This window comes from Talpa occidentalis, unplaced genomic scaffold (genome assembly GCF_014898055.3).
Source record: "Talpa occidentalis isolate TD23 unplaced genomic scaffold, MPIMG_talOcc4v2.1 talOcc4.10, whole genome shotgun sequence".
Lineage (NCBI taxonomy): Eukaryota > Metazoa > Chordata > Mammalia > Eulipotyphla > Talpidae > Talpa > Talpa occidentalis.
In genome coordinates this window covers 51705011-51724654 of record NW_023600993.1, presented here as the reverse complement: position 1 = coordinate 51724654, position 19644 = coordinate 51705011, and the positions used below count along the sequence as shown (strand labels likewise).

General features: G+C 37.5%; 1 protein-coding gene across 9 annotated transcripts in view; it reads right to left on the bottom strand.

Annotated features, from left to right (window-relative positions):
• Positions 1-19644, bottom strand: part of MITF (melanocyte inducing transcription factor) — a 212124-nt gene that overhangs the window by 31543 nt on the left and 160937 nt on the right. For 7 of the 9 annotated variants that reach the window (XM_054695474.1, XM_054695475.1, XM_054695482.1 and 4 more), the window contains exons 3-4: positions 1875-2102; positions 745-828 (exon numbers count right to left, since the gene is read on the bottom strand). In XM_054695474.1, the coding sequence (XP_054551449.1) occupies positions 745-828; positions 1875-2102 (312 nt within the window). The remainder of the gene's footprint in view (positions 1-744; positions 829-1874; positions 2103-19644) is intronic. The other 2 variants (XM_054695480.1, XM_054695481.1) reach the window with 1 other exon arrangement.

Below are 19644 nucleotides of genomic sequence, written 5' to 3'. Positions count from 1 at the left end.
CGATGAACAAACAAATAGATCAGGGAACTTAGAAATAAACTTTCTTTGTGAATTTATTTTAAGAAAATGAAATTAGTCGGTTTGGTGTAATCAAATTTTCAAAAATATTTTTTCTTATGAAAAATGCAAGCTGATCATGGGAAATGCTGAAAAGCAAAAAAAAATGTTGCTTATTCTTCCTCTGATATATCTATATACACATTTTAAAATAATAAATTATGTTCATAAATGGGTGAAGTGTAATTTATATATACACTGAATAGGACATTACAGAAAAATATGTAATGCTGGGTAAATATAATACATGAAATATTATTAAATTAATGAAAAAGTTTCGAAATATATTTTCCATGAGATCCCATTTTATATATTTAGGGCATACAGAGACATAGTTCTTGGTTTTACCAATAGCCTTGCAAAGTTTCTCCCCTACAAATTTGTGTAACATATACTGATGATGGTGTCTAAATAAAGTACAGCACTTGACATTTTATTTTTTTTAAATGTATGTGCTTTAAGCACTTAAAACAACTTGGGGAAAAATGCATTTTCAGTTTAATTTCCCTAGTGATTATTTAATCATGAAACATGAAGAAATTGCCTGGTTCATAGCTTCCTCTAGTTAAGAAAAAAGGGATCAATGGGGAGAAAAAACCCTTAAGTCATCAGGAAGGTGTGATAAGCCCCAAATATAGATTCTCATTATAAAGTGTTACATCCTCGGCCTGCAGAGTCATTCAGTACCTGCATGCCCAATGGGCGTGAATGTGTGTTCATACTTGGGCATTCGCTCTCCGCCCGGTTTTGCTCATCAAAGTTATAAAATCCCTGTAAAAACACAAGCAAAATCAGTTCATGACTTGGATTTGCAAATGACTTTTTAATGACATTTCACGCGAGGCTGGTGGTGCAGCAACAAGATGAACTAAGCTTTCAAACAGAGGAATCTGACTGAGAAATGAAATAGTGAAGGAAGAACTTCCATCAAATCAGCTTGATAGATGACAATATGGATAGAGGAAAATAAGATGGTTGGTTTAGGCATAGGTGAAGACTTAGTCCCTCTAGAAACTGAAATCAAACAAACTTCAGAAAAGCCACCTCTGAAATCACATAAACATTTCAGAGTACAGTAAAACTCCACTGAAATGAGACTCATCATCTCATAATTCAGAAATAAAGGGCATTAAAGGACAACTGCACTCTCAGATAGTTTTATGCTTCAAACTTTGATGCAACAATTAGCTTGAAGGTTTGTTTGAGTCTTGTCTCCAATCCAGCCTTAACAAAAGCAGATTTAAAGGGCAGCGACAATTTTATCATGAACCCGCACTTATCCAGCAATTAAGCGATTACTTCTCCATTACGTTTCCATACATTGTATTACTGAAATGCATCCATGCACATTCTGTGCTTTCTTTTTTCAACTCTGGGAGAAATAAAAATAATATTTCAGACATTCACAACCAGCGGAACTTCTAAACCGCCTGTCCCACACCTTTTCTATTTTCGCTTTTCCTTTTCCACCTTCCCTTCTCCTCTCTCTGCATTTTCACTGTTTTGTAAACGGAAAGGCATTAAAGAGAAGAGAGCGCTCAGCTAACTAAGCGAAGTGGAAGCAGACTGGGAGAGAAAGTGTTCTCGCCTCCATGTCCCACTAAGACAGGGCCAGGTCTCCGCCACACGCCATAACCCAATAACCCAGTGACGGTGAGAAGAGGCTCAAGGGCCACAGGCCGTGGGCGTGTCTGGGACAAAGGCCAGTGGGCATGGCCAGGTGGGAAAACCAGAGTCCACAGTCAAAGGTGGGAATGATATCCAACAGACAGTCAGTTAGTGTAAGAAAACAGGAGAGGGGAGGAGACATGAATTACCTCTTTTTCACAGTTGGAGTTAAGTGTAAGCATAGCCATGGGGCTGTTGGGTGCGCTGCTCCCCGGCACCGGTGGCATGACATGATCGCCAGGCTGGTTTGGACATGGCAAGCTCAGGACTTGGTTGGCATGTTTATTTGCTAAAGTGGTAGAAAGGTACTGCTTTACCTGCTGCCTTTGGGCTTGCTGTATGTGGTACTTGGTGGGGTTTTCGAGGTGGGTCTGCACCTGAACATAGCCACGAGGGAAGAGAAGACAGCGCTGTTATTTGTGAGTTGTGGACAGCTCAACTTTCAGGCAAAAACATGAGACTGGCCAGTCTACCAAAGGAATAAACTGTTAAGTCCTCTTAGGTACAGGCACTGTGCTAATGGATTTTCATAACTGAAGTTTGAAGTGTAACTCTTAGGATTTATAGTAATACATCACCCTGTTTTAGTTTCCTGCTAATTTGCAGCACATCTCTTTAAAAACTTGTGCCTTTCTTCGCATGTCTAATAGCTAAAAATTTGTCACTATCTATAGGGTAAAAATTACCCCAACTCACCTAAAAGGGTATATTATGATCAAAACAACAATCTAGAAGGAAAGAGTACAACTCAATTTCTTTCACTTTCTTCAATAAGCAGAACAGTTCTCTGCTTAAAAAACAAACAAACCAACCCTTAAGAACCTACAGCAAAAGGGTTGTAGAATACAAACAAAAACATTCCAATGATTAAAACAACTAGTTGTGGATTAATTCCTCCTCTTACATTTGGACACAATTATCCAACATTTTATTTAAGATCTGGATCTCAATATAAAAGCAATTCTACATTAAGCAGTTTCTTTCAAATGCATTAACACTTTTATGAATGTGTTCTTGAAGGCATGAATATTAAGCCACCAGGATATTTTTCTTCCTTTTTTATAAACAATATAGAAAAAGATTTTTTTTCAAATTCTATGATATTCAAGTAAAAGTTACTTTTCCCTTGACATATAGAATTTAATTTTTAGGAAAGACTGGAGAGAGCACAGCCATGCACTAGGGGAAAAAAATCCTACTAATATTTACTTTGTTTTGAACTATATTGAATCATATGATACTAAACAATAAACAACATTAAAACAGTAGATATCTACATACTGAAAACTGTTAATTACAATAACATGAGAAGGTGAATCACTCAATTTATTGCATTACATTTCAGATTGAATATGAATAAGAATAAAGCTCACCTGATAGTGATTATATTCTAGCATTTCCAGCATAACAACGTTTTAGGTGGCCCCAATCCAATGAGAAACGGTAGACTATTCACTCCCTTTACTTTCTGTAATTCCAATTTGCGGACTGACTGGCATAGAGAAGGCACTATAAACAAGGTATCCCGAGACACCACCGGAAACTTTATCACAGCAGTCCTGCTTATAATAACCTGAGCTAATTAGTTATGCATGTAAAAAAAAAAGTTCACGCAAGGAGCTTTTTTTTTTTTTTTTTTTGGAAGCCCGATGAGTTTCATCTTAAATATTGATATCAATTTCCCCTCCCTGGCTTGACGTCATGCTTTTTTTTTCTCCATAAATATAAAAGAACCTTTTTAAGTATGAGCTATCAAAGTTAAACTCACTGTCAGATCAAGGCTGATTCACTATTCATCTTTAGTTCCAGTAGTATTAATAGACAATGGTATTTCTCTTCCAGCAATAGGTTAACAGCTAATGGTCCCTTTGGAGATGATATGGCTTAACAGCTAGTGTTGCACAGGAAACTTTTCTACTGGCCAAATAACTGCCACTTCTTACTGCAAGAAGACCATCTCTTACTATGGAGGGGTTTGTGCTGAACTTTCAAGTTCAACAAACTCATCTTGTATCCTGGTTTCCATGTGCATTTTATTTTTTAGCTAAATGAATGTATAACTTTCCTAACAACCTCACATCAGGAAGAGAGGGAGCTATCCTAAAACAAGAAGAAAAATCACACACACACACAGAGGACAGGATATATACACAAGTGGGAAATAAATGAGTATCTCCCCAATTAAACCCTCAAATTGGGAAGCATGAACATTTTTACTAAGAAGCTTTTAATATAATTCTTGGGGGCTAGAGAATAATTAAGAGCTATTACATACACAACCAAGATGTTTATTAAATCATTCCATTATTTATTCTTACTGTGCCCTAAACATTATGAATCACCAAGTATATACATTTTTAATAAGCAGGGTATGATTGTTGGTTTTATGAAACATCATTTTAGATGAGGCAAAAGAAGAAAAAGGCAAATATAAATTTAAAAATTATGATAAATACTTAATATTCATTACTGAAATGTGGGGATGATTTAAGCATCAATAGTTCTATACAAATGCTTAGGATAATGAAGTCCTTCAGGATGACAATCTCAAATTGTTTCAAATGACTGATTTAACATGCACACAGGGGTTCACAGAGACATTTTAAGTTTCATAAAGGGTCCAGACACGATAATGATGAGGACAATAGACATTACTAAAATAAACATAAAATGAGGGCAATGAGTGTAATGTGCTTATTTCACTATTACACTTAAAAAAGAAAGGGCTGCACATTTAAAAATAAATGTTAATTCACTGGCAGATCCTTATTCCTTAATGAATCAGAATTTAATGCTTTAGTAAGAAAAGAAGCAACTATCTCTCTATTTGGCATTGTCATTGTGGTCTTTACTATATCCAGCTGGGGGTAATCAGAGTGGGATGTACTCTGTTTAAGTTCTCAAATAAATTAAGAACAATTTGCCTATAATCCTATGCAAGAGATAATATTTTCAGTTATTTTCAATCCAACAACTGAGTAACACAAATGAGGGAGGGACATGAGCCATAGGGGTAATACGGAGTGGTAATATCTGTGGCAAACTAGAAGATACGTCTCCTCTAAAAGATGCATTAAGTTATAAAAATGGATATAAGCTGCAACTTATTGTGGCTATATGGAAATACGAGTCCAGTCTAGTTAGATCTTCCAGTGTTTTAATTTAGCTGGCAATCTTAACTTTTGTATGGAAAAGTTCGTAGATTAAAAAATGGAAACCTGGGCCTCCCCCGTCATGCAGAGGGTTGGTGCCGCACTGTGAAGCTGTCTGCAGCCTCTGTGGCACAGATTCAATTTCCGGCCGGTCAGGGAGAGACCCACATGGTGCGGCAGACCTCTCCTGGCTTGCCCGCTGCTCCCCTCAGCAGTGTCTTTGGTCCGTCTGCCTGTTCTGCTCCCCACTCTATCTCTGGTGAATTCTCTCACCCTCCCGTACCTCTGACCTGTACCCCAGTTTCTGTATAAATAAATAAATCTTAAAAAAAAAATTGATACCCAGTTTTATTTTTCACAGAGTGTAAGACGTACCAAACACATCTGTGGGCTGGAGGTAGTGCACAAGTCACTAGAATGTTGTCTCTGCTTTACCCTGTTCATGTGGACAATCTTAGTATCTACGGTGCCTGGGGGCTGACTTGGTCTGGGAAGTTAACACCGCTTTTGGGAAGTAGTATCAGAATCCAGACATTTCCTGGATCTTCTCAGATGACAGAGTAGGCCTAAGGGCATAGGCAGCAGAATAGTTAACATTTTGAAACTTGGGTTCAAATTCTGCCATTCTGCTTTTGCAACCTACTATTTACATGAACTTTTGTGAGTCATGAAATTTCCCAGACCTCTGTGGCCCCTTGTGCTCAATGTGGATGATCACAGAGCCTCCCCCGAGAGGTGTTTTCAGCCTTAAATGAAATCGCCCTTCTAACAGGCTTGGCAGTTCTCAAACTTTTTTAAAAGCCGATCAGTATAATTTTGTCTTTAATCATCCTGAATGCCAGCTTTTTTTTAGTTAGTGACATCCCTTTTATTAATTCTTAAATAGCCAACTAAACTAGCATGCAAATCAAAACATGGTTGTGGCATTAAACATCTGCATGATTTCCTGATAATTGATGCATTTTTTCACCCTTTAAACCAAACACCCATGGTAAAGGAATTCAGACAGCAAAAGTTGGGTATTACTGAGCACTAGAAGCACAGACCACATAGGGAAGCCAGAATTTTTCATATTCGATGAAAATGTAGTATCTTATTGATATAATTTGTATTTCATATAAGGTATGTTAGCTATCTGAGTTAATGTATAAAAATCCAAAGGCTTTGAAACTTTTTGTCCTTTTCACTGTAACTATCTTTTTGCCCTTTTCTCTTTCTTCATGCAGATCTGGAATTGATAACAAGACAACTAGAATGAATCACCTTCTGTCACACTTTAACTTCAGCACTTCCCAGGTGACACAGATAGAATGAAACCGGATGGAAAATAACCTGCAGAGATGCCAGGGCACATCTCAGACAGTGTAGGATGGGGCTGCAGATACCATCACCTGACTAACAAAAGAACTCATTGGAGGAAAAAATCCCCATTAACCACTGTTCTTTTATTCCCTCTACAACCAGAATTTAAATAAAAATTGGGTAAAGATTCCCAAACCACTGTTCTTTTATTCCCTCTACAACCAGAATTTAAATAAAAATTGGGTAAAGATTCCCAATTAGTTTATAATTGATTACGTATATATTTTTAACAAGTCAATATAGTTGTAAGCAAAATTTATGTGATTATAATTTAGTCAGTTGCTATCCACTACCATTCTGTTCATAGTGTTTTTTCTTTCTTTTTTCTTTTTTTTTTGAAGATTTATTTATTTATTTATACAAGCACTGGGTACAGTCAGAAGCGCGAGAGGGTGAGAGAATTCACCAGAGCCAGAGCGGGGAGCAGAACAGGCAGACTGACGAAGTACACTCCTGAGGGGAGCAGCAGGCCTGGGCAGGAGAGGTCTGCATGCCATGTGGGACCCTCGCCGGTGGCCGGGGACCAAACTGGCACTGCAGAGGCTGTGGGCAGCTTCACAGCTCAGTGCTCAACTGGTGTGCCACAGGGGAGGCCCTCATAGTGTTTTTTCAATGCCAAATTATGGAGAAGGTCAATTATACCATCACCATCTCTGAAAAAATGGTAAAACAGAGAAAGCCTGCTTTCTTAAATGACTTAGGCAAAGTCTTGTCCTTGACAGTTGCCAAGGACAAGTTCCACAATTATAATGTTACTGTAAAGAAAACACAAGCTGGGAACACACATTCTCAGACACTCAATTTTGTTTTCTGTACAATCTGCACAAAGGCAGCCTTAACAAAAAATAAGGATGTCAGGAAAGGAAGAATCAAGATCAAGTGTAAAGAAAAAGTACTTAACTAAAAGAATGTCAGAAATGACACTAATAAGACCTAATGCTTTTGTTTCAAGGATCTGCCCACTAGCCCAATCAGGTCTGCTGTCTACTTTTATATGGCCTATGAAGTAAAAGTGGATTGCATGTTTTCATATGGCTGGGGGTAAAAAAAAAAAAAAGGCTGATGATCATGACACATGAAAATTATATGAAATTCTAATTTTAATATCCATAAATAAAGCACTTTTGAAACACAGCCTTGCCCATTAGTTTACAATGTCATCCATGGCTGCTTTCACACAGAAATGGTAGAAAACAGGCAAAGAAGTCTACATGGATGCCAAAGCTTAAAATATCTACTATCTGGCTTTTTTACAGAAAATGCCAAGTTCTGCTCTGTTACAAAGTTTTTATCAAACTAGATTTCAACTTTCCTATTAAATAGAAGTCTTAGCACGGTTTGGAGGAAAGAATGAGGTGATTTTTCTAAAGAGAAATAGTATATGTGTATGTAATTTTGTAATTGTTTTTCCAAATATTATCTAAAATGAACAACCACATAAGAATATGATATGCTTAATTATTCCCATTTAAAAGACTAGAAAAAAAACAAACACAGAAACTCTGTGAAGCTAAAAGATTTGCTAGGTTTATAAACTAAGCCAAGGTCTCCATCATCCTGTCCCCAATGGAAAATGACAGAAACGCCCTTCATTTTGATCTTCTTTTGATCTGAGACTTTAATTGATTCAAGGCGTTAACTGACTAAAGAGTGAAAGATAAAACTGACTAAATCCAGCAGTGTATTCCCATATGCTGTGTGTATATACACAAATTCATATATATATGAATTCATATCCCATTTTTATTGTCTTGTCATTACTGCATAAGATTGTTAGGCTCTTGAATCCAGAGAAACAGTTGCAAACATATATGAAAATAGTAAATCTACTTTTCTGTTATTTTGATATTATAAAATAAACTAGACCAACTCAACCAAAAATTCTAGTAAGTTTTTTACCCTTAGGTAATGACTTATAAAACTGCAAGGTAGGCACATATTTTGGTTTTAGGGCAAATAATATTTAGTAGCCTCAGAAAAAATGGTATTATAAGAAAACTGCTAAACATATTTATGTATATATTTTTTCTCTTTCAGACTATAAGAAGTCAAAAATCATCAGTATAAAAAGAACAAAAATTATTATCTCAACCAAATAGAAATGAGAAATGTAAAGAGTGGTGACCATCTGCCTGCAGAGTAGTCATCATCCCAGAATAAAAATGTCACTCTCAGAATCATCTTCCTAGACCCAATAAATGTAATATATCACTCACTTTAAGAAAACTGTTCACTTACAGGTTCTGTACTCAGGATCATATCAGTTATCACATGTGGATATGTCACAGCAAACAGCAAGATTTTGGTTTTTTTTTTTTTTTTTAAGATTTGTTTTATTTATGCATACAAGAACTAGGGTGTAGGCCAGAGGTGCGGGCAGGGGTGTATGTGTGTGAAAGGATTCACCAGATAGAGTTGGGAACAGAACAGGCCGACTGACTGAAATACATTGCTGAGGGGAGCAACTGGAGAGACCGGAGGGGTCTGCTGCGCCATGTAGGTTAGCTTCTGGCTGGGGCTGGAACTCATGCTGCAGTGGCTGGTGATAGCTTGATTGCACTGGGACTTTAATCCCTGCACCACTAGGGAGGCCCACAGCAAGATTTTTAAATATTGAAAACAAAATTTAACTAAAATTGGGAGTTTTTATACCAAAATTGGGATTTCTGGTTTCTTTGTATAAATCAGATCTAGCAAGATGGAACTACATGCTAGTGGACCAGCAATGGACAGAATTGAGAGGCAGCTTCCCTCTTCTGATGGTCCCCTTGCTCTTCACTTTGCATTTCTCACCACCCTTAATTCTGACACGGACAACTAGTCCACTTCGCTAATCTGTGTGACTCCTGAACATATTTAAACTGGCAAACCTGCTTTATCCTTTTATACTCCACAGTTCTGGAGGCAGTTTCAAATCTGATGAAATGGTGGTGGCATAAGTATGCTAAAAAGTCCCATTAAACTGTTTTCATATGGCATGGGTACCTATTTTAATAAATAAAATAGAATGTTAACAAATAAAAGAGATTGTAAACTTTTTAAAGGTATATGCATATTATCCAGCAATTACACTTTCCAAAAAGCTTTTCTGAGGAAATCATGAGAGCTGGGGCAAAGATTCAAGTTCAAGGATGCCTATCAGCTACAACAGAGTGAGCACATGACTGGAGGGCCCATCACCTACTTTTGCAAATAAAGGCATAAAAGGCCCAAAAATAAATGATTGGATCAAGAAGATGTGGTATATATACACAATGGAATATTACTCAGCAATCAAAAAAGATAAAACACATCCAGTTTGCAGCAACATGGATGGAGCTAGAAGGGATCATGCTCAGCGAAATAAGTCAGAAAGAAAAAGAAAAATACCGGATGGTCTCACTCATAGCAGGAATTTAGAAAACCTAAATAAGGGACCAGGAAAAAGACTAATTAATATAAAGTAAAAATCAAAATCAACAAGCAACTATATACCAGAGACACACTATGGGGGCGGGGGAGGCCGCAGGGGGAGGAAGGATTAGGGTCAAAATAAGGGGGGGTACAATTGTATGGGGAATATAACCAAAATGAAAATACATACATTGTGCAAAAATGAAAATGATGTTAGAATTATACAAAATAAAATTTTTTAAAAAAGGGCATAAGAGAAAACAGTCATGTCCCTTGGTCTGTGTAAAGTCTGTGACTGTTTCCCAGCTACAAAAGTACTAAAGCAGAGCTGAGCAGTAGAGCTTATGCCCCCAAAAGTCCAAAATATTTACTATCTAGCTTTTTGCAAGGTCATTACACTCATTAATCCTTAATGACAAAAAAGAAGTATGAAAACAAGCAATAAATTAAGTTATGAGGAAGCCTTGGAAACACAGGGTTCCCTAAACTTGGGGATTCTGGGGCCGGACACTTCCTTGCTGTGGGCTGTTCTGGGCACTGCAGGGTGTTTAGAACCATCCTTGCTTCCACCTACTAGAAACCAGTGGGACCCTCTGCCTACAGCATGATACCCCCAAAATGTTTCCAGACATTCCAAATGTCCTGGGGTGGAGGGAACAAAATTCTCCCCATTTGAGAACTACTAGGTATAGGTGGGTGCCTGTAGTCATTCAGATCCATATTTTATGGAACTATTTAGTGAGAGAGAAGTTCCTCCTAAGGAACACAAGCAGGTTAAGAACACTACATACACTGTGACCCTAAAATAGGCTAAAAATGTTGTTTATGCATATGCACAAACAAAACCACCGACAAATCATTCTGGAAAGTCTTAGTAATGACTCTCCTTGGGCGATAAAATCATGGGTGGATGTTATTTTATTGGCTCTTTGCTATATTTTCTGTTGTGAACATGACACTTAACTTTGTAATTAAAAAAAAAAAAACTATAAATCCCTCAAAAATTGAAGTCTATGGACCTGAATAAAAATACATTCAGGAAGAATTTGTCTATTAAAATACCTTGCAAACAACAAAAACACTATGAGGTTGTTATATAGTGGTGAAATTTGTCTCATTTCAGTTTTTTCTTTAAATACATGATCAAATTAAGAAGGCCCTTTTATTTATGAAATTTACATTTCAATATATGCGAGCCCAGATGGTTGGGGGTTGTATATTTGACACATTTTTATGGTTTTGTAAAGGGCCCTGATTACGTGGTTCAATGGTGCCCTTATAATAATAGCCCATTGTAAAGACTGTCCCGTTTCCCCATCCTAAGGGGAATTGCAAGTGCAGGGTTCCACGTGCTATAACTTTTCCATGTGCCCCAGTTTAGTAAGACCTCAGAATTGCAGATACCCTTTGTTTTAGCCTTTTCCCCCCGAAAAGGCCTCCATTGTTTGCAGTTTATCGGGTATTAGAGACACTGTGACACAGGCAGCACAACTCCCTTTCATAAGGCCAGACACTTTAAGAAACTGGCAGTGGTCAAGTTTGTTAGAGATGAAAACATTGCCCTGGGCCTAAGCAAAAGGTCAGTCAGCAATGGGAGCTGAATGCTGCTGGCTTTAAGGTCAAGTCCACACAAGCTGCAAAAAAGCAGCCGCCTCATCATAACACAGACTGCACGGTCTAGATCATGAGACTGAGGGGCCCTCCTGATTTTTGAGGAAAGGAATTGTCTCGGCAATTCTTAAGACTTGCTGTATAGATTATATGATGAGGAAACCCCAGATTGGAAAAAGCAGCCCCAACAAGAATAGCAGCAGCTCAGGTGCAGATTCCAGTCATCCTTGGCACTGTGAGGAGGGCTGACCAGGCCAGCACCCTGCAGTTAACGACCCCTTTGAACAACTCAATTGTAGGGGCAACTAAAGCAGAGCCCCTAGTCTAGTCCCCCAAAAAGAACATTTAAGTTGGGGAAGTAGAAGACAAACAAGATGGAAATTACAGAAAAGAATTTCAGAGACATTCAGTGCACTGAAGAAAGTAAAACAAAGAAAGCCATTGGAGTAAAGGCTACTCTGATAGTGACATTCCAGCAGAAACCCAAATAGTGTCAACAAGCCAGCTGTGCTGAAAACCAGAGGACTTACACATGAGGAAGGAAGCAGCTGGGCACACTGGGGGAATGAGAACTCTGCCACTTCCAAATGAGCCAGCTCACTCACTGGTTCTTCAAACCAGGCATTAGGGAAAACTATAAACTGCTGGAAGCTACATGTAACCTTGTGACCGTATCTTTTTCTTCTAGAAAGAAATCTAACATATTGAAATATTTAAAGATGAAATTATGTCTGGATTTGCAAGTTAGAGGGAAATATATCCATAAAACAAGGAGCTGTGAGTTAATATCACTGAAGTTGGCAATAAGTCTGTGAGGGGCTCATGATATTACTCTCTATTTTATATAAGTTTAAAATAACACACATTCACACAGTGCATACATGCTAATGTATTACTTTATTCATTGTTTATCTTTTTCTGTATTAAGGAAGTCTTATGGTAGCATATTTACTAAGAATCAATTTTTTTAATTTTCCAACCTATCTGTCACATATTATGTCTGGTGTTTTTTTTTTGTTTTGCTTACTCTTCTGCATCTTTGCCTAAATCTTTCTCAAAGGAAGCATATTTTATGTACCATGAACTGACCATGGATTCAATGTGACCCATGCCATTCTTTTGTGGTACTGTGGGCTCAAAGACCTCTGGGAGAAATATTTTAACAAAGTAACCTGAATCTGCCTATCTGCCTATGACTTATTCTCACTAATCAAATCAGGAGTGTGCATTTTTGCCACAAATGCAATGTGTTTTCACTTGTGCAGAGGGTACAAAATTGAATTTATATTGAACTTTATAGGTAAAATTCAAAGCTACAAGATATCCAATGAGCTACAACATATACAAATGTAATCTATTGAAACATAAGCTTCTTTGCAAAAAAAAAAAAAAAAAAAAAGGTTCATCCCATCCTATTAAGGACATTCTCACAGGGATTTAAAATTTGCTGCAAATCCAAAAAATTTATGAAGGAAGGATACACCTATATGTGATCAATATATACAGTTGAGACAGTGCTACTTGGATTTGATTAAATGAAAAAAATGATACATGAAGGGTATAAAGAGGAAAAGGACAGAATACAATACTTCTTTTGGGAACAGAGGTGGGAAGAGGTAAGAAAATGAGAATATATTGGGACTTCCCATAATAAGAATTAAAAAAGTAAAAATGAATGAATTATTGAGCACTTATATGCTAGGTATTTTTCCTAAAAGTTTTCAATGGGCTCACTCATTTAACCTTCACTGCAACCATCTGAGATAAGGGCTGCTATTGTTCACATTATAGGGATGGGAAAACTGAGGCTCTCTCCTAACCACCATGCTGAACACTGCCAAGGTGTAAGTTATCTGCAGAACTCATACTCCAACATAGTATTTCTGGTTTTGAGACTGTACAGAGAGACTTTATAATAATTTTTTCTTCTGAATACTTGTTTTCCATGCTTTTAATATAAATAAGATTTTTAAAAATTATTTATACAATAGCTGGGGTACAGGCCAGAGGCGTGGGAAGGTGAAAGGATTCACCAGAGACAGAGTAGGGAGCAGAACAGGCAGATCTACTGAAATACACTGCTGAGGGGAGCAGTGGGCATGACAGGAGAGGTCTGCCGCGCCATGTGGGAATCGCCCTGGCTGGCCGGGAATCGAACCCGCACTGCAGAAGCTGTGGACAGCTTCACAGCCCTGTGTTCAACTGCCTGTGCCACGGGGGAGGCCCCCTAAATAAGACTCTTTTTATTATGATCCCTACCTGTGTATACTGGGCATTACAACAGAGTTCACCCATTAATTCCCATGTGATCAGAGGGACACTCAGGCCAGCATGGGTCAGTGAAGACAGGACTTAACAACAGAGGAAATCACAGTGAACATTTGTTATGGGAAAACTGCCTCGGGACTTAGAGTAATTTAAGGGTTGATGCTTTTTCTTTCTCTCTTTTTTTATGTTTTGTGGGGCTAAGGGAGATGGGGGGGGGGGTTGGCAGGCAAACAGAATCTTCCAGACTCAATAGGAATTTTTGTTAACCAAAGGCATCCAAGTATCATGGGATTTTTAAGGGAAAGGTTAAACTACTGCATGATATAGTAATGTCTTTTATAAGAAAGAAAATAGACCACTGTATTACTTCAGTGCTAGTTGTTGATATCCAATTATAAACCAATATCAAAAATTGTTAGGGAAGGTGAGAAAAGTCCAGACTATTCTTTTGTTAAAAGGCTCAATGCACTATGTAGTTTGGATAAAAACAAAACCAAAAAGGGACGGTATAGTCAAGCTCCTAAAGAAAAGTACAAATAATTTTTAGACATACATATATACATGTGCATACATATACATATGTTGTCTTGGGTTTTATATAACTTAATTCCTAAGATTAAATTATTTGTGATCATAAAGATTCAAGATCTCATTTTACTCTGATATCTGCCTCTGCATTGCCTACATTTCTCAGAGAGAAAAAGCAAAGCAAGCTATTTATTTTTTTATTTATTTTTAAAGATTTATTTATTTATACAAGAACCGGGCTACAGACCAGATCTGCAGGAGGGTGAGAGGATTCACCAGAGACAGAGTGGGGAACAGAACAGGCAGACTGAGTGAAATACACTGCTGAGAGGAGCAGCAGGCAAGACAGGAGAGGTCTGCTGGCCATGTGGGTATCTCCATGGCCGGCGGGGATTGAACCCATGCTGCAGAGACTGTGGACAGCTTCTCAGTGCTGCGCTCAACCCCCTGTGCCACCAGGGAGGCCCTGCAAGCTAACTATTTATTATTAAAAAATAAATATAGGGATGGTGTACAAGGTGCAATATTGAACATAAAATGCAGCTACAAAGTATAAAAGCTATAATCGCATTGATACAAAAGCATCAACTGAAAAAAAGGCTAGGAAACTATTTTTAAAATAGTGTCAACAAATGAATGAACTAGATAAAACAAAAATAAACTTTTAAACTGTAATAACAAATTAGTGATGAACAAAATGAAAGGGGGTGGGGTAATCAAATAAAATGGGTCCACTGTTTGGTGAAGGAAGGAATTGGATTGTTGGTGATGAACTTAATGTGGTATATACAAACTTATTTATAATGTTATACCTGAAACTTATGTTACAATGCATTGTTACTTCAATAAAAAAGTTTTCTTTCATACTTTCTAAACTTTTAGGTATGGTAATTATAATAACAATTTGCCGACTTCTAAAGATTTTTTTGCTGCAAAGTCAGACTCCAGTCTTGTTTTTTTCCACGCCAGTTCTGCATTGTTTGAGGCACTGTTCTAGGCTACACAGCTCCAAGCCTGGTCCTTATCGCTACCTAGCAGTTCTGCAGGTAACCCAATATCTCGTCAATGTCTTCTCTTTAAAATTAACCACTGCTGCTAGCTATTAAAAACTCTGCTACAGGGCCTCCCCGGTGGCGCAGAGGTTGAGCGCTGGGTTGCGAAGCTGCCTGCAGCCTCCGCGGCGCAGGTTCAATCCCCGGCTGCTCCCCGGCCACCAGAGGAGGGTCCCGCATGGCGTGCAGACCTCTCCTGCCGCCCGCTGCTCCCCTCAGCAGTGTATTTCGTCAGTCTGCCTGCTCTGCTCCCCGCTCTGGCTCTGGTGAATTCTCTCACCCTTCCGCGCTTCTGACTGTACCCAGTGCATGTATAAACAAAGCAAGCAAACAAACAAACAAATAAATAAAAACATGCCTCTATAAAAAAAAAAAAAAAAAAAAACTCTGCTACAGGGTTAACATATATTACTTCTACAAATACACATATCATTGTGTTATAAATATGCATTTATTGTAGATATACATACACATTTAAATATATAAATGTGTTTGTATATACAAATTAATTTCTTATATGTATAAAGGGTAACTAACATTCATTAATTTTACATATTGGAAATTTTTATAAAAACAGGAACTATATGGTATGATTCTTTTTTTTTAAAGATTTATTTATTTAGGCATACAAGAGCTGGAGTACAGGCCAGAGACGTGGGGGTGGGGGATGTGTGAAGGGGCTCACCAGAGACAGAGGACTCACCTCTTGCACCACCAGGGAGGTCCCAATATGATTCACTTTTATTGTATCTTATATTTAAAGGAATACAGTCTCTGATTCAGAGAAGAATTCTACTACATGAAGAAATCTCAAAAGATAGGATTCTCTTACATTTTTTGCATTGAGATCAGCTTCTAATAATTCTCTCTGGACTCTATATTACAATTAAATGTAATACATGAAAGCAAGTGGTATCAATAACATTGGAGGAAGGAACAATTATGTTCAACATCCATGTTGGTGTCTACATATTGCACAGTGACTGACCCACAGAAAACAAGAGTCGCAGTATAAAGAAGTATACTTACTTTAAGATATTTACATTTCATTAGAACCTATTACACAAGATTTTTATTACTTCATATGTTTAGTATAATGCAATACTCATAGCAGGTTTTTAATAAACATCTGCTCAAAAACTGAATTGATATGAACTATCCTGAATTGTTCATTATTTTTATAGGTAAAACCCACTTAGAAAATATCACATTCAGGTTCCTCTTCTAAATCTCCTATGTTAACAACCAGCCAGCTATTACAACCTACTCCCATGCAGATCTACCCAGCTCTAAGCACCACATCACATACTAACTCATCCAAGACTGTGCAATGATGGCATTGACCCCATGCTCCAATGGTAGCACGTATTGGCAAGTCTCCACTATATGTGGATATCTGTCTGTCTGTCTGTCTCACAAGGGGATGGGAAAGTGGGGCAACCACAACTAAAACATATGGGATAGGTCATGAAAACAAATCCAAATAAATATTTTAATTCACAATTGAAAAAGGGAGAATTCCCCTTTTCATTTAAAGTACCACAATCCATGGTGTCACAGTTAATAAAAAGTGCATTACCAAATCTATACAGCACTCATGAAAGTCAGTTACAGCTTTATGTTGCCCTGAATACAAAAAGGTTGAGTAGGCACCACCATCAAAACAATTCAAGAGTCTTTGTTTTATCATGCTATTAATACGTTGTTAGGATGATATAAAATCTCTGGCATAGTTTACATGCTGATGACAGCCACGTAACTACCTGGCTCTACCATCCTGTCCAATGAACTGTGTTATTATTTATATCTACAAAGAGTTGACTGCATTATCATAAGGAAATGCAGTCCATCACTGTGCATGATGAGCAAGTATCTCAAGGGCTGAAATCTGAGTCACCTTCATGCAAACTCAAGTGCACGCTATTGTCACTGCTCCATTACTTCAGCTTTTTCTTCAGAACTACAGGAAAACCTTACACTGCAAATGCAGGGCAAATGAAACTCTCAAGGAAGAATTTCTCCCCTAAAGTAAAATAATGGCATAAAATAAGAAGCTCAACAATTGATTTGCTCCTGTGTATATTTAGACAGAAATGTCATACAGATATCAGTAATACTTTCATGGTATTCATTAAACAGGAATAAAACAATCTTATTAAAAATCCTAAAACAATGAAGACAAATATAAGTTTAGAACAAAAAGTCCCACCTTATTATTTTCTTTTATTTCTACTTTCTGATGCAATCAGTTCTAGAGTATACATGTATTTTCTATATCACTAGTTTAGTTCAAATAGAATAAAAATATAACCACATATATACAATGTATGCAATTAAAAGACATCTGTATATGCAAAAATGATAGCAGAATGCAGACAATTTACTATGTCAACACACCGAGCTCTATCTGTCTTTATAAAACAGCTATCTAGTGGACCATTCTATTAATAAAATTAACCATTTTCAGATTGAGGAGCAATTGGTGGTTCCTACTTTTTACTACCATAAGTAATACAAAATTGAATATGCTTTCTTTCAGAACATATTACACTGTTATATGATCACAGGTAAGGGGTCAAGTCTTTAATATAGGTAGGAAACAGTTGCGCAAAGAGAGATCTAAATTTCCTACAAGAAGTTTGTCCTCTTATTTTCCCAAAATGGAGAATCCTAGTGTTTATTTACCTGCACCTTCTTTGGCACTGACTCCAGCAGGTTTGAGATGCTTTATAATAATTTTGGTGAGCAGCTTCTAGAATGAGTGTCATACTTTCTTTGGAAAGCAGTATGAAGCTTGACTTGAAAAAAAATCACAGGCAGAGTTCCCACCCTAAGGAAAATTCAGGGTGTAGGGAGAAGCAGCATCATAGAAGAGAAGTAAAAGTTATCCAACATTGTACTTCAGTAAATTAATCAAGCATCTGTGATTGACAACCTGGCAGTATCTCTGGAGGGGGTGTGTTTCATTACTATTTTCCCCTTAAAGTGTTGCTTCCCTTTTTTAATGTTTAAAATTTGTGCTAAATGATCTAACAGTCATCTTCTTACCCCTCTATAGTGAAAAAGAATTAAAAAAATAAAATACTGCCTGTTTGATTTGGATTAAACAATTGAAGATAACTATCACATTCACCTTTCTCCTTCCCCAGAGACAATTACCCAGGATTGTTTGTGCGTATATCCAGTGAATAAACTTATGCATTTGTAACATAGAGCCTTTAAAGTACCTAAATGGGGAGGGTAGGCGAGGGGGGAGAAGTCCAAGGAGAGCTCAATGGACTATGGTGGATGACAATGAGTGCTTTGGTGGTAGGAGAACTATGGTGACCACACCTGAAGGGAGAAATCCTGTACTGTCAAAACAGTAACAAGATGTAAAACTATGGCACATCAAAAAATAAAGTACCTGTTAATATGTGTGATTTTCTTTGAAAATATATGTATTTTATTTTATTTTTTTTTGAAAATACATGTATTTTAACACATGATACAACTGTATGTCTGAACCAACTTGCTTTTATTACTCAGTGTTTCTGAAATCTCTCCATCTACTGGGATACACATGAATTTATTTATTTATTTTCTTGAGGTTATGATGTTTCATGTAATCCATTCTTCTACAGATAATCATTTAGGTTGACTACAATGTCCTACATTCACAAAAGTGAACATCTCTAGGGCATCCCCTGGTGGCACAGTCGGTTGAGCACAGCGCTGTGAAGCTGTCCGCAGCCTCTGCAGCGCTGGTTTGATCCCGGCCCCCACTGGCGAGGGTCCCATGTGCTGCAGCAGACTCTCCTGTAGCACCCACTGCTCCCCTCAGCAGTGTATTTCATCAGCCTGCCTGTTCAGTTCCCCGCTCTGTCTCTGGTGAGTCCTTTCACCCTCCCATGGCGCATCTGGCCTGTACCCCAGTTCTTGTATAAATAAATCTTAAAAAAAAAAAAGTGGACATCTCTAGGATATCTCCTTTAGGGTGTCTTAAGGATAACAATCATGATGGGAATTGCTAAATAGTAGGCTGGCCACATGGAAAACTACTGAATGTTCCCCAGGTGTTTGTATATCATATGTTCCCTTCTGATTTCCCTGTGCTGTCCAAACATGGCATTATCGGGTGTTCTAAAACTTTGCCTATCCAACAGTATGTAAAATAATATCTGATTATTGCTTAATTTGTAGCTTTTTTTATTACAAATCAGGTTGAATTTTATGAGTTGTCCACATGTATCCTTTGTCTTTTTTCCTACTTTGATAGCAAAATAATTCCTTGCTACCGCAAAGCACAATCTGTTTTTTATAATTCTTCCACTTATATGATTTGATAAATTAGGAACAAGAATTTGAATGACTAAGTACTTCATCTTGGCGAAGGAGAAATCCATCACTTGTTAAAGGTGGTCTAATGGAGGGAAAAAAAAATTGTTCATAGACATCAGGGAAGAATAGCAAAACTAAAACAAAGACAAAACACAATGTCACTGAGAAAATGTAGGTTTCTCTGGGAAGCCAATCCTGATCCTTTTGACACCAAGGGGATTTTCTTTTATCTG